Genomic DNA, 15575 nt, shown 5'->3' with positions numbered 1-15575 from the left:
TGATACATCACACCTGCGAGTATAATTCTACAATTCTATTGCTGCGCCTACTCAACATTTAACAACACACACACACACACACACAGCTGTGAAATATGGATGGCATTTTATTTTTGTGTATTAGACATATATATATTCCATTGACAGTCACTTTTCTATGGAACGCCAGGACTGCCATAATGAATTAATTAAATACACCATTAAATAATTAATTAAATGTGTCAATAATTAATTAAAATTGGAATTAATTAATTAAATAAATAGTTATGACACATGTAATTAATTAATTATTGACACATTTAATTAATTAATTATTGACACATTTAATTAATTATTTATGTTTTTCACATTTTAATTAATTATTGACACATTTAATTAATTATTGACACATTTAATTAATTATTGACACATTTAATTAATTATTTAATGATATATTTATTTATTTCATTTTGGCAGTCTTGGCGCCTGGCTCTCATCATGAAATAATTTTATCTGTCAGCCTCACCCATCAAACTCAGGGGGCGGGGTTAACGCTGATCGAGTCAAAACCATTGCTTTGGTCTGGAGTGGCTCCATGCAAAACATCGCTACCGTCATGGGGGATTTTCGTGAAATCGCTCTCGAGTTGGTAAGAGATATTTTAGACCTAGCAGATAATGTTGAAGCAGGAATTGCTCAGCCGGAGCATGTGACAAATAAAACTGAGGAATTTATTGAAATTCTTGGACTTATTTCCGCACTCTCCAACCAAGACATTGATGGTAGAGTGACTGCAAACTTACATGAAGTACTCCAGCAAAGCATCGCGGAACAGCGGCAAACTCACGGAACGGGACGCCCCGCTTTTGATATACCGATTGACGTTTTCGAGCATCATGTTCTCTGTGGATTGACAGCGAGTGAAATTGCGACGAGGTTCGGAGTGTCTGAAAGGACAATCAGGAGGCGTATGGAACAAAACGGCTTAAGGTATTTACTCACTGAGAATTGAAAAACTGTCTAAATTCTGTAATAAAATTATCAGCGTTGCTCCTTTACCAGGTGCAACAATTAAGTTTAACATCCAGGCATCCATGAAAACAGAATTTATGCAATTTAACGAAGTTAGAAGTTAGCAGGAAGTTAGCTAGCTAGTTTCCATCTAAGTATAATATTGCATGTTCACACCAAGAGATTTTCTAAATCAAATTAAGATGTACAGCTCTGCTATCACTTCACATAAATGAAGACAGGAAAATAAACGTTTTGTGGGGTTAATGAAGTTGGGCTAGTTGGTATATAATGATGTGCTATGTGATCGCTAGCTACACAGCATAGACACAGTGACCTGTATCAAATAATTAGGTCATTACCAGGCCTCTGAAGAACTTCAAGACATGTTGAGGAGGTAATTTAGCCATTTAAATCAGCTGTGTTTTGGTCAAGGACACATTTAAACCTGCACGACATCGGCCCTCAAGGCCCGGACTTCGAGACCCCTGCTGTAAATGGACAAAACTTCAGTCAGGAGAACAATCGAGATAATCCACCCAGTCATTAATATACTGCTGCATGGGCTGGGCTGCAGTTACACCCAGGTTTTAAAAACTGGTTTTTAAAATCAACAGTGGTAATGAAACCCTAGAGAGGCCGACAGTGATCACTAACTGTTTTTAGGGGCTTGTTGAGATTAGATAGACCAAGATGCAAAGCATTAAAACGTGTTAAAAGCACAACAGCCTTAAAAAACACAGAGCAGTTTGAGCGTGGAAGCAGGATTCATCAGGTCATCACTTATAGACCTGATTGTCGACCAGTCTAAGATAATATTTCGTAAACTCCAACATTACTCAGTGTTTTTCATCTGTGTAGAAAGACAGACCTCTATTCATCTGTTACTGATGAGGAGTTGGATCGTATTGTAAATGAAGTCCACAGAAGCCATCCAAACACCGGCTACAAGCTAATGCATGGATTTCTGAATGCAAGAGGTGTGCGTGTCCCTGGTGAGTATAATAAGCCTGTTATTGAAATTTATGAATAAGTGATCTGTTAGTGAGCCAAGCTAAAGTTAAGCTCATGATTGTGTATGTATCCTTTCCTAAGCACCATGATTTGTTATGCAGTTTATTATACTGACACTCTTTCCTCAAAAGTGACCATGACAGTATCACTAACTGATGAATATTTGAAATTCTACTGGTAGATATTTTTACAATATTGGTCAGGTGGTTAATATAGGTATTTCTAATGAAGTGGCCAGTTAGTTTGTGGTTATTTTTGCCCACCTCTCAGTCTCAAGACTGCGGGAGTCTTTACGCAGAGTCGATGCAGAAGGAGTGAACATCAGACGTCTACGGCTGCATGTATTAAGACGACGGCAGTATTCTGTTCCAGGTCCAAACTCCTTATGGCACATTGACGGCAACCATAAGCTAATAAGGTATCAGTGGTATTGACATAGGAATCATTAACCATATTATAGATATTTTAAATAATTGTTCTACAAAAAGGTTGTTTTTTTTTGTGTGTGTGTTTTACATATTGTCTCACAGATGGAGATTTGTTGTCCATGGTGGCACGGATGGATTCAGTCGACTAATTGTCTACTTGACAGTGGCTGGCAACAACAGAGCTAGAACAGTCTTGGAGAGCTTTATTGCTGCTGTTGAGCAGTACGGACTGCCATCAAGGGTTCGGTCTGATAAAGGTGGGGAGAATGCCGATGTAGCTGAATTCATGATCAGGAGCAGAGGCACCAACAGGAACTCTCACATCACAGGCCGAAGTGTCCACAATCAGCGGTAAATAACATGTTTTGTTGCTGTGTTATAGACTCTACCAGTGTAATGCTTTATGAAAATTACATCACATAAAAATTTTCAATTTTATTTTAATCACAGAATAGAGAGGATGTGGAGAGATGTCTACGAGCATGCCCTAGACCTTTTCTATCAGCTGTTCACTTCACTGGAACATCAGGGAACACTTAATCCAGACAGTGAAATCCATCTGTACGCCTTGCACCGAGTTTTCCGTCCACACATACAGAGCAACCTAGACTCTTTCCAAGATGCATGGAACAGTCATGGTCTTAGAACTGAACGGAATCAGTCACCACAGCAACTCTGGATAAGATACAGAGACCAAGGCCCCGTGGAGGATCCTTCAGAGGTTAGAGAACAACCGCCTTTTAACAAAGTTAAAAAAAAACAAAACAAAAAAAAAAAAACCCTGCTACATACTGTTTAGTTTTTGACTAGGGGAGAAAACCCATGTGCTAAAAGGTGATAGTCAGCGATTCAAACCTAAGCTCTCCAACGTTTTGAGCTAAGATTTCTTTGTCGCATGTACATTTTTCTAGCCTATGCACAATTGTACTGTTTTATAGTATTTGATTGTTAACATATTATTTAAATACTCACCAACATGCGGACCAAAAAAAAGTCCCAAATAGGTTGTGCAATGACCTAAAGCATTATTAAAGTAGTTGTAACTACAACACTAAAGATTATTCCACGTTCAGGTTTCTGAAGACTACGGGATTGACTGGAACGGGCCTCACACTAACCATGGAGGCGCTACATCAGTACCTGACATTCAGCTGGGCCGTGAGCTATCAGATGAAGAGCTTGCTACTTTGCCAGTTCCAGAAGTTTCATTGACAGATGCAATCGGATCTTACTTGGAGACCGTCCAAATTCTGTCAAGAACCATAGGAGACTGATATACAATCCAAGCTTTTTATTTAGCATGCTAAAACAAACAGACATGCAATGTAAAACAATTTGCTTCCCTCACATAATCTTACAAGTTCCTTTCTTTCTTTCAAGTTTTTCCCCCATCATGACATTTGTCACATAATTTTTTGGTTAACAAAATTATAATTTGTTTTATTGTAATTGTGGGGAAAAAAAAAAAAAAAAAAAAAAAAGACATGACAGCTTGGGATGCATTGTCCATTTTATATCAAAATGTAAAATTGCTTTTTAGAAAAATGTGAACCATTAAACATGTGTTTCATTCGCCTTTGGTTGCTTTCTGTTTGAACTATGGCGAAATTTCAGCCTGAAAAATCTTAAACCAGTCCAAAACCTGTGTGTGCACTATTTATTGCAGAAATAAGTGCTTCCTCGAAGTCTTGGTATGTCTGGAAATGAGCTGGCAGCTTTAGCGTTTCAAAACAAGTAGACGCTGTCGGAAAGGTGCCACCAGAGATCTCCACATTGAGTTCAGGAGGAAGCATCTCCCAGCCAACCCAGAATTTCATCAGTTGGGCCAGTCTACTTGATGAAGCTAGAAAGTCAGAAATGGAGTTAAGAAAACATTTAGTTAATTGTTCATCATGCTGCAGAGAATATACAGTGAAATTATGAATTTCATACATTATAACTTTAAATGCTTATTATCAAGCATTTGCAATATGAGCAATAGCTTTATTTAAAAAAAAGGAAAAAAAAAAGGTGCCTATACCAGTTTCAATGAAGATCCGTAGAAATCCAGTGATGCGGCACATGGACTCAACATCAAATTCCTCATCTTCATCACTATCCTGAGCTGGCCATGTGATTTTGTCTATTACCATCTGATAGAACATGGAAGAGGACAACTTAGTCTAAAGTACTGGTGAAAAGAATATATTTTACCATTTTTATTAATAGGAAACACCAACTTCAGTATATTATATCATGGAAAGTTCATCAAATACATTTATAAATAAGGTCTCATAAATCACTGGTCCCCAACCCCTGGGCCACGGAACGGTCGGTGAGTCATGAGGTACAGGGCTGTGAGAGTTGATGCTCAGGTGTGAAATTTATGGTTTTCAGGGTTTTTATCGTTAACTCGGTATCCTTGGTTCTTTACCCGTGTGCTATGAATACATCTTTTTTTGTTAGCGGTACTGGTTTTATTTTCTTGTATTAATCCACTACAGATTTAAGGCTGGTCTCTAAAAATACTGTCGGACATAAACCATTCCATGGTGCAAAAAAGGTTGGGGACCGCTCTTATCAGTGATGAGAAAGAACTGGTTTACCTGTGGTGTGAACTGCATTTCTGCCATTCGTGGGAAAAGAAGCGGGACAACATCTGGCCTACTCGTTAGCAGGGGCCATACCATGACATCCTTGATTCCCTTTCTCAGCTGTTTGAGTTGGCGCATGGTTCTCCCAATAACCTTCCAGGCAGAGAGACACAAGCCATAGTATAAGAACAAATATCCTCCTGAATTCTACACAAGTTGGCACGGTAGAGGAAATTTACATGAAGACACACTGACGTGCTTTGCCATATCTATTTACACTGTAGTAGACTGTATACACCAAAGACAAATATAATAAATTTGCACAGTTTACAGTAATATACTCTTCAATTCACACACACATATTTTATGGGGGCTTTGTTATTTTCCCAACATCAAACCACATTCTGCATTAAAAAAATAAATAAATAAAAAAAATTGCTAAGGTAACTTTTTTCATTAACTACAATGTGTCTTTAATGCCTATTTAAGTGCAAAACGTGGTAATGCAGACTTGAGATAACTGTTCTGCTGAAGGCACAACTGATGGGTGAGTGGGAGGATTCCCTTTCTAAATCAAGTAGTGATTTGGAATGTGTTTATTTTAAGAAGGGAATTTTAAAAACACAAACATACATTAAATTTTTTACCTGCTGTCAGTATACTACAGCCTGAAGATATTTTGTAAAGGGATTTCTGTATTTGAAGTTTCATCTTGTGTGCGCGCATTTGTGGAATTAGGGTGTGAGTGCCAACACTTCCAGGTATGAAGGACAAGGTCAGCTTTTGGTTATGAAAAAAATATGTGCATGATTTAAGAAAAAAAAAAATAAAGAAGAAGAATTTCAACTTGACTGGGAGAATGGTAAATTTTAGTGCTTAAAAACCCAATATTTACAAAACTAATTTCGGCACTAATAAAAAGGGGGGAAAAAAAGGAAACATGACCATTGCCTGCCAGTGTAGAATAAAAAGCTACTCTATACAAATCCGTCTGCTTATTAATTTCAACAACTACAACAATGTCTTTGATACTTAACCAGCAAGAACCTACCGCATGCACTAGAAGTTTGTTATGCAGCCATCTCCTATTTGTTTTATTTACTGCTGGGAGATCCCAAGACAGGGAAAGATCAGAGACTGTGTCTTGCTGTTCCTGAGTAAGTTCTTCGAGTTCAAGCTAAAATTAAGATTAAACAAGTTATTGTGGTAGTCCACACACTGATTGTAATTCAATAATTTTTTTAATTTTACATACCATTTGTATGATACTCCTGATGTGCAGATCAGGACAGTCTTCTATAACAATTGTTGCCAATTCCGGGTCACCATTGAACAGCACGTGAATTATTGCAGGACTTAATCCTGTGACACGGGGACCATCATGCAAAAAGGTGTGGGCCAACATCCTTCCTGCAACCCGGAAGAGGCTGCTCTCGATAAGTACCTCTGATGTTGCTGGGACCAGATGGTCCGGTTCACCCTCAAATAGCAGTGTTCGACCCATTCCTCCTAGAAGTACCAAGAAAGCAGAGTTTTCTTTATTTTACTTTTTTAAATTTGCCAGTGCTTTATGTAAAACTGGATTTTCAAAATTATCACAAGCTTTAAAGCAAGGAGAGTGAGGTAATTATGATAATATATACCAATATTATCCTTTAGTTAATTTCTAAAAAAAAAAAAAAAAAAAAAAATCCAGACACAAACACCACATAAGAGTAAAATACATTTAAAAGTGGTGAAATACCGTGTATATAGAATTTATTTTACTTATGTATTAATCACATTATTTTATCGTATAATGCCTTGGTGCCACTGGATTTTAACAAGTCTCACACTCATACAGCAAGACAAATGATGGGGGTCTAGTAAGGAAGTTAGGGAAGCAGACAACTCCACAGGAAGAGTCTTGTCTCTTCGAGGACTCTGGGAGGTAGCAAGGGAGTGTGAACCTTAAGGTGTGAAACAGCTGTGTACTGCTTTTTGTTCCTGAAAAAGGTATTTAACTGAGAGCCATGCTGGGCTCAGAGAGACTCTGCTGACCGTCTGTCCCGCGGACATGCAGGCTCCACCAAGCTTGGTTGTCTGTTCTTTGTGTGTTTGGATTAAAGAATGTTAGCTACCGCTCGTCTGCAGGCTTTCTTTAATGGAAAAATTCCACAACAAAAGCATATGAAAATAGTGGTACACTTACCAAGATCTACTCTGAATCCAAACTGGAGTTTGGATATTATTGTTGTCACAAAGTACCGCATCACCCCTTGTCCAACAGCAGCATCACCTGAAATAAAATACAGATGATTACACTGTACAAAAAAAAAAAAAAAAAAAAAAATGGCTGAGTATTATTGCCAAACCTATTTAATTAAAAACATTGTTTTTTTGTTTTTTTAAAGAGAAAGCAATATTATTTTGGTTGGAATCCTAGAATCCTGACCCTGCCAGAAAACAAAAAAAGAGGAGTATTGTACAATACACATTTATATTAATAGTGGTAAGGTATATTATTTAGGACCACTGGGCCCATTCACAACCAACTTATTAACCTGTAACAAATTAAATTTTTTTAATATTCAATTCAGTTTTTCACAGTAACAGGGCTAATTCTGTGTGATAGAGTAAAAACACTATAACTGTCATTGTAGTTAGCATGATTGGCCAACGGAGCTCATCGTATGATGCATTTCAGCCACATGAAATCAGTAAGCCACTAAGACAACTCCATTGAAAGACATTTAACTAATTTAATTTATTTAACACAATAGATTTCTATTACTAACCATCAAGGGTACAATGAAGTGGACATGCCCATTCTTGTTGCCGTTTATAGAATGAGAGAAGTGCCCGGTCTCTGTCCTCCTCAGAGTCCCTCACATCCATCCTCAGCTGAAGTGGTGTCCCAGATGCATGTTCCCGAAGTAGATTTTCTCTGAAAACTTTGGCAGCATGAGCTGGATCTTTAATCACCACCCAATCTAGACCGCAAAAATAAATGAAAAAATTACACATAGAAAAAACCTTCTTAACATGTTACATGCAGATATGCATTCCTTTACAGTCAAAGATGAAGAACACCTGAAAAATGTCATTCAGTGCAGCACCAAAAGGCAAATGGCCTAGTACCTATATAGTGTTTTACCACAAACACTAAAAGGCCTTTATGCTACAGTCGCATTCACCCAATCAATCTTCTAATACATATTACCAGAAATATTCTAAATATTCCATTTCTGCACAGAATGAGGTTTGATTCCTGGTTTCAGTTACCCTAGCATCACTTTCAGGGTTTCCAAACAACATTAAGAACCCAAGAAAGTATTTTAACATTAATAGTCATGAATTACATTGTTGATTACATGCAGTACTACTTATTTTAAAGTAATTTTATTAAAGGTAATATTTTTTTACTGAATGAATGTAAGTTGTTTGCAAACTTATAGCACCTCTATGTGTTTACACAGACCATTGTCAGGTTCTTTGTGAACAAACTCCTCAGTACCAGTTACTACTGGTACTACTGCACTTTGAGCTGAGGTTTCTGATGTTTCAGGCCTAACTGGCACACTTTCACTGACTGTGGCTGGCTCTCTATCATTTTCTTCAACATGGCCTCCCTCTCGTTCTCTATGTGATTCCTGCGTGGATGTCCTTGAAGTTAACAAAATTGACATAGTCATACTCTCTCATTTTCCTAATGTAAAATGAATATGTAGTACACATATGTCTTTGTTAGTACATACCCAGCACAGCTGTCTCTGTGCATTTTTATTTCAGAAAAGGAAAATTCCTTCTGACAAGTAATACAGGAGATGAGTGGACCAGAGGCATGACCTGAGCTCTCCTAAAAGATAAAAAACATCCATTTATAAATTTAAATTCCACAATGCTATTTATTTGATGACAATGATGACAATATAGATTTATGTACACAATCAAAGTGCAAGTCCTGTTGAAGTGGACGGATGTAGATTGTAGCCTGCCCAATCATTGCAGATGGGTCTTTCAGATACCCAATGGTATATCCAGTGCTGGGACATTGAAGCAATGCAAGATTTCGACTACGAGTAGATCCTGTAATTTTTAGAAACTCAAATCCTCCCCCTTCTTGGAGCTTTGGAAACACTTCCATCAGTTTAGTTCTTACAGTCTCGGGATCATTGTCATTCCCTGTATTTAAAAGAATAAACAGATAATATCCATTCAATCAAACACCCACATATTTGAAAACAAGCCAGTACTATCTAATAGCCACAAAATAACAATCACACAGTTGAAATTTAAGTCCAATTTAAATTAAAATGACAAAATATTTATCACATTCACGCTAAAAATTATAAAAACAAAAAACAAACAAACAAAAAAACCTACAGTGAACCACAATCAAAACTGGGCTCTGGTAAATTTCTACTATCAGACTTACCTGAAAATGTCACTTTTTGCTCTCCAAGTCCTGCAGCATGGAGGTCTGCTTTAAGCTGAATGCTTGGAACTTTGTTAGCCTTGTGATCAGCCAAGCAACAGAACGTATGTGTGTAGCTTCTTCTAGGTACTAGGCTCTGTGCTGACCGTCTTATCATATTTCTTCTACTCCCACCATTATACGGAGCAAAGAGCCTTGCTAGCTCGGCTGCAACACAAAGAAAATATCCCAGCGGAACAGACCACCAGTCAGCTACAACAGTCTGAACTTTCAGCTTAGCATCATTTTAAACGTCACTAACGCTACACATCAGCACCAGGCATGGTGCTGCAAAATAAGGGCGTTTTACTGACTATCTAGTTTCATGCCCCATCCACACACAACGAAAGTGAGTCACACACAAAGCATAATTAGCTAACTACCACACATAAACCTAGGTGCACAACCCCCGCCCACTGAAATTTAGATGCTCATATTGATTGCTAAGATTTAACTGTGTGCTAAGTCATCAATTAGTATAACACGTGGCTGACGTTACTTACTTTGGACAGGTGTATGTAATGGTGCCGCAGGTATCTGCTGTGTCTGAGCTGACGGAGTTGGGGAATTTGTCCTCAGAGCTTCTTCAATTAAATTCGCTGCTTCTCTCAGCAGCTCCGGACAGCTTTTTGACATTTCTCGTACACGTCGTGCAATGTATCAATTGAGGTACACAAGTATTGTCAAGTGTCTTGATTTTTATGGCGGCAACTTCTTGCTTCCAACTGCATAGCGCATCCAAGCAAAGTTAAAAATGAATATCACCACCTAAAGGATCGGAGTGAGATTTACTGGGAGTACATCAATCTATTATCAGGGATCGATCTGTCTGGACTTGCTTTACAGTTTAACCAATCAGATGTCAGACAAGCCACAGGGAGAGCGTTAACCCCGCCCCCTGAGTTTGATGAGTGAGGCTGACAGATAAAATTATTTCATGATGACAGCCAGGCGCCAGAACTGCCAAAATGAAATAAATAAATATATCATTAAATAATTAATTAAATGTGTCAATAATTAATTAAATGTGTCAATAATTAATTAAAATGTGAAAAACATAAATAATTAATTAAATGTGTCAATAATTAATTAATTAAATGTGTCAATAATTAATTAAAATGTGAAATACATAAATAATTAATTAAATGTGTCAATAATTAATTAATTACATGTGTCATAACTATTTATTTAATTAATTAATTCCAATTTTAATTAATTATTGACACATTTAATTAATTATTTAATGGTGTATTTAATTAATTCGTTATGGCAGTCCTGGCGTTCCATACTTTTCCACCTCATATTATTTTACCTTGTATTGTCATCCAGATATAAAATATACTCTATACTTTCAAGCCTTATCTTATGTATTTATTTATTTTTCAAGCTCTTTTGACAGAACTCTTTGATATGTTTCATATTGTGATTCATGATAAAATAGATTATTATCCAGCTAGTTTTTGATCAGTATAAATACGTGTTTATTGTTGTTTTATTGTTTATTTTTGAATCAGGTGTTTTTTGCATTTTCTATGGATATTTCACCTAATCATCAGACTTCTTGGGAGTCTTTCATTTTGCATCAATGAATACAGTTTATTACATAAAAATTACCACAGGTACTTCTAAGTAATCATTACACTTTTGAAGTATTCTTGGTATTAAAAAGAAACAAGAAGCCATGCATTTTGCAGCTCCAATTCCTACTTACTACACAAACTACTACAAGTTTTTTTCTGGTAAAATCATACTTCTTGAAGTTTGCATTAATAGGTTATTAACACAAACGTCTTGGGATCTTTCTACAAATTTCTGTGAATTCAATTCATTATGTATATTTTATTTTCCACATGTAGTTTTTCACTCTGAATCATAATTTTTTTTCCATACAATGTCACGACCCATTAAAGCTTTTCTTGTGTTCAGTTCTGGTCTTATCAGGATTATGTAACATTTGGGTCCAAATAGTGCAACTAACAGGCCAAAACTTGAGGCCAGGATGGCAAATGCCTCCACTGCATCTGCATGGTTTCCTGGTGAGCTGATATAAGCAGGAACAAAGGCCACCCACACAGCACAGAAGATCAGCATGCTGAATGTGATGAGTTTGGCCTCATTAAAACTATCAGGGAGATTCCTCACCAGGAATGCAATAAGAAAACTGAGGAAAGCTAGCACACCAATATAGCCCAATAACACTGAAAAACAAACAGTGGAACCAACAGCACATTCATAAACAATCTTGTTATTGTGATATTGGGTGTTTTTATGTGGAGTTGGAGAGGAAGAGACAAGCCACGTAGTGCAGATGGCTGCCTGAATAGATGTGAAAACCAAAACTGTTCCTCTCTGCTGCATAGGACCAAACCACTTCAGACTGGCTCCCCCTCCTGGCTTGGAGGCTTTGAACACAGCCAGAACAACCATGGTTTTTACCAGGATGCATGAGACACACAGCACAAAGCTGATCCCAAATGCTGCATGTCTGAGTTGGCATGTCCACATCATGGGTCGTCCAATGAACAGAAGTGAACACAGGAAACACAACTTGAGTGACAGTAATAGCTGGAAACTAAGTTCTGAATTGTTGGCACGTATTATAGGTGTTTTGCGATGATAGATAAAGATCCCCAGAACAACAGCACATATGAATGTGCCCAGTAAGGAGGTTGCTGTCAAACAAATACCCAGAGGGTCGTGGTAGGAGAGGAACTCTGTCTTCTTAGGAACGCAGTAGTCACGTTGGGAGTTTGACCAAAAATCCTCTGGACAACTGGTGCACCCCAAGGAGTCTGATACAAAAGAGGGCAGATAGTGAAACACTTTGTATATTTAATATGAATTAATTAAATATGCTGTGCTGAAAGATAAATAGTTACTGCTCTTATTAGTGACTGTTCCCTCAGAACAAGGGATGCAGTCAAAGCAGCATTCGGGTTCCCCCTTCCTTCTCACCATGTGGGTACCAGGAGGACAGCTCTCACTACATACTGATCGAGGTGGCTACAAGAAGAAAGTAAAAATGATCTGCCTGAATGACATATATAACATACATGTGATAAGATATAAATGTCTGAAAAAACATATATAACCTTTTTCGAATCAAAGTTCCAGAAGATTTTGTCGTCATCAAGTATGAGTTCTTCACCTTTGAAAGCTGATCTCTTAACCTCACCCACATTCTGAACTTTAGTGCTTCCATCTGGGAGCCACAACCAGTTCATCACATCATAAATTGGCAATGCATCACCATTCTCATCAAATGACACTTGATCACCAAATGGTGTGGTAAAGTTCATCCTTTCCAAGTAATAAACAAGCTGTTTAAAAAGAATGTGTTTTATCTAACTTGCAAATAATTACAGAGCAATTGACTTAGATTGAGTGTAACCTGATATCACACCTGCCATGGCTTCAGTGACTGCAATGTGGCACAGCTGTGTTCACTGAAAGGCCCTTTTCCTGGCTTGCAATACAGCATATCATCAAGAGAATGTGCAAAAGCATAAACAGCTTTGTATACATTGTATTCAGACCGGAGGTTGGAAATGTCCAAAAATTCAGTGTCTTTTTTTTCAAGTTCTTCCTGTCCAGTGCATAGTGGACCTCCACCTTCCAACCAGCCTGGTGGAGCTGGAGCAAATCTGCACTGAAATGTGAATTCCCAAAACTGATTCACCTGAAATATATGATTGAAATATGTTTGTTAGACATAAAGAAAATATGCAATTCTTGCATATACTACAGTAAATGGTTCAACTCTTACCATGCTATTCCCATAGCTATTGTTGTGATATAGGTCAGGACGTATTTGTAACAGGAACTCCCGGAACCCTGGTATTTCTCCTCGGCGAATAGCAATGCCCAGTGTACCACCCAGGTATGGCATAAGCTGAGGGGTTTGGAGTACAGTAGCTGATGTCCAGGCTTCACTTGCCATCCACTGTAGGCCTGTCACATTTTGCCTTAGTACCTGTGCATTGTATTAAATCAAAAGTTTACAGTGATACTGAAATTTAAAAAAATAATATCATCATGAAATTCTACTAGTTTCTGGTCTGCCAAAATAATTCAATGTGATTTGTTTTCTATACACATTCACATAAATATGAAAGATACGTATTACACTTAGTGATCTTTTAAATTAGTAATAATTAAATTGTTTTAAAGCCAGACCTCTTCCATAAGCTTTATCATCCGACTCTCATGTGCAAAGACAATGACAACTCGAGCTGTGGATTTTTTCATGACATTCACGATCCTCCTGACTTCATCTGTGCTTTTGTCCCAAGGTAAAACTTCAACGTAAGCAAGGCAAATTTCACCAGACAGACTCAGCTCAGATTGTAAGGCTCTTGCTGCATGAAATCCATAATCATCATCACTGACCAGCAGGCCTGCCCAAGTCCAGCCAAAATGTTTGAGAATGTTAATCATAGCATGAACCTAAGTGAATACAGATTAAATCATTATTGCATAGGCTAGAAAAATCTTTCTTTAGCATTTCTTTTCATCAGCTTTACAGCACATCATTATGTATTCTGTTGGTAAACAGGTATTCATCAGATATATCCTTAAAAAAACTAGTTCTTTATTTTTCATTTCTTTAATTTTGGTGACGTTTACCTGGAAAGCATCACTTGGGATCGTCCTAAAGAAGGATGGATACTTTTGACGGCCACTCAGGCAGGAACATGTAGCAAAATAACTCACCTGTGAAAAATACAGACTGTATATTGTATATTATTATTGACATTAAATTTACAATTAAGTTAATATAAACAAAAATAACATGCTATGGTTAAACTGAAAACTTACCATAGGTACTCTGTACAAACCTAAGACGCTGGAGATGGCAATAGAAGGTGTAGAGGAAGAATCACCAACAATCCCTATGACTGGAGGATTTCCAACACATGTATCATCCAATATAATTTTTTCCTCTTGACCACTGACTAATGACAATGCTGCACGAAATGCAATTCCAAGTTCAACGCAGTTATCATAAAAAGTGTATCCCAGAGTCACATTTGGTAACAGGTTGGAATTTCTGTTGATTTCATCAATAGCAAAAAGCATGGTTTGTGCCAGCCTAAATCCTAGTTCATAAAACCTAAAAAGAAGAAAAAAGAGAAAGATAATTATTGAATAATACAGTAATACCGCAGACTACTTGGAAAACTTATTGCAAAACTAACAAAAAAATTACAGAAAATTAATGACGACAATTAAAGATATATTTTAATTTAAAAAAATAACAACAGATGCTTAAAAATCTATATATTATATTACTTAAAAATCAAACATGTTCCCTGGAAATATATGGCAAAGCTAGTAGTTACTAAACGAATGGCAACAATTAAACTGATAATCTGTTAAACGTACCCATGGCATGTAGGCTGTTGTGGCTTTGAGGTAAAAGACAGATGAGGAACGCTTCTAAAAAAGTGAATTGGAAACAGTCCACCCAAAACGACATCCCCACTCTTATGCATGCCATTTAGATGAAATTGTCCCTGTAACTGACAGAAGGGAAATACATGAGATGATACAGCATAAGAAAAGTAGAAATACAGCAAAATGATCAAGAGCAAATTGGTTTGTAATAATGAGCACATGACAGCTTTCTGATTTTCTGAGCCTAGTAATTATGTTTCATTGCTTTACTAATCCCTTTTATTGAAATGTTGTGTCACTTAATCTTGCACTCCACCCATTAGGGAAAAAGAATAAGAAGGGGGCAGGGCATATAATGCATTTCATATACACTGGTAAATCAATATAACAGAAGAATGATTATTCTTGGGGTTTAACCACCATACAAGATGTATAAAAGGAAAAATAAACATCAAAATTTCAATTTATGTACAGCAGGTTTTATCATGAATGTCTCAGAAAGGTCATGTTTAAAAATTCTATTCCCTATTTGATTTGTCTTTGACTGCAAAATTGCTATATAATCAGAATATTTTAGGGTTTTGTATTGATTTAGTTTTTTAAAGCCACACTAAGTGGACTTCAGTGAGCATGTATTAAAGTATCTTTTTATTTTCTATATAACTGAAAGTATTATCTCACGAATCAAAATCAAAATACTGAATTCAGGTGTTTAAT

The 15575-nt window shown here is 37.0% G+C and overlaps 3 protein-coding genes across 5 annotated transcripts; 1 reads left to right on the top strand and 2 right to left on the bottom strand.

Moving 5' to 3' along the window:
- Positions 1-368: 368 nt before the first annotated feature.
- LOC145420141 (uncharacterized) lies at positions 369-3706 on the top strand. 2 transcript variants are annotated; one of them, XM_080288948.1, is made up of 7 exons: positions 376-628; positions 753-969; positions 1852-1985; positions 2275-2422; positions 2535-2783; positions 2883-3153; positions 3506-3706. In XM_080288948.1, the coding sequence occupies exons 2-7, from the start codon at positions 950-952 to the stop codon at positions 3704-3706; spliced, it is 1023 nt and encodes a 340-aa protein (XP_080145074.1). In that variant the 5' UTR covers positions 376-628; positions 753-949. The 2 variants fall into 2 exon arrangements, with proteins under 2 accessions (XP_080145073.1, XP_080145074.1); XM_080288947.1 differs by having other exon boundaries at positions 369-969.
- Positions 2855-10366, bottom strand: LOC145420140 (uncharacterized). Of its 2 annotated transcripts, XM_080288944.1 has the most exons (12): positions 9965-10362; positions 9423-9629; positions 8931-9169; positions 8743-8843; positions 8466-8650; positions 7783-7977; positions 7197-7283; positions 6261-6514; positions 6057-6182; positions 5018-5158; positions 4453-4564; positions 2855-4275 (listed from the first exon to the last, which is right to left on the bottom strand). In XM_080288944.1, exons 1-12 carry the CDS (start codon positions 10095-10097, stop codon positions 4058-4060), a joined length of 1998 nt encoding a protein of 665 aa, XP_080145070.1. In that variant the 5' UTR covers positions 10098-10362; the 3' UTR covers positions 2855-4057. The 2 variants fall into 2 exon arrangements, with proteins under 2 accessions (XP_080145070.1, XP_080145072.1); XM_080288946.1 differs by lacking the exon at positions 6057-6182 and having other exon boundaries at positions 9965-10366.
- A 955-nt stretch (positions 10367-11321) lies between these two features.
- Positions 11322-15270, bottom strand: LOC113036762 (extracellular calcium-sensing receptor-like). The gene is made up of 9 exons (XM_026193228.2): positions 14847-15270; positions 14280-14574; positions 14088-14174; positions 13638-13907; positions 13228-13434; positions 12865-13140; positions 12554-12781; positions 12341-12464; positions 11322-12253 (listed from the first exon to the last, which is right to left on the bottom strand). Exons 1-9 carry the CDS (start codon positions 15077-15079, stop codon positions 11322-11324), a joined length of 2652 nt encoding a protein of 883 aa, XP_026049013.2. The 5' UTR covers positions 15080-15270.
- Positions 15271-15575: the final 305 nt, after the last annotated feature.

Source organism: Astatotilapia calliptera, chromosome 14 (genome assembly GCF_964374335.1).
Source record: "Astatotilapia calliptera chromosome 14, fAstCal68.1, whole genome shotgun sequence".
Classification (NCBI taxonomy): domain Eukaryota; kingdom Metazoa; phylum Chordata; class Actinopteri; order Cichliformes; family Cichlidae; genus Astatotilapia; species Astatotilapia calliptera.
The sequence above is the reverse complement of the archived record's forward strand: the minus strand, read 5'-3'. Positions and strand labels throughout refer to the sequence as shown.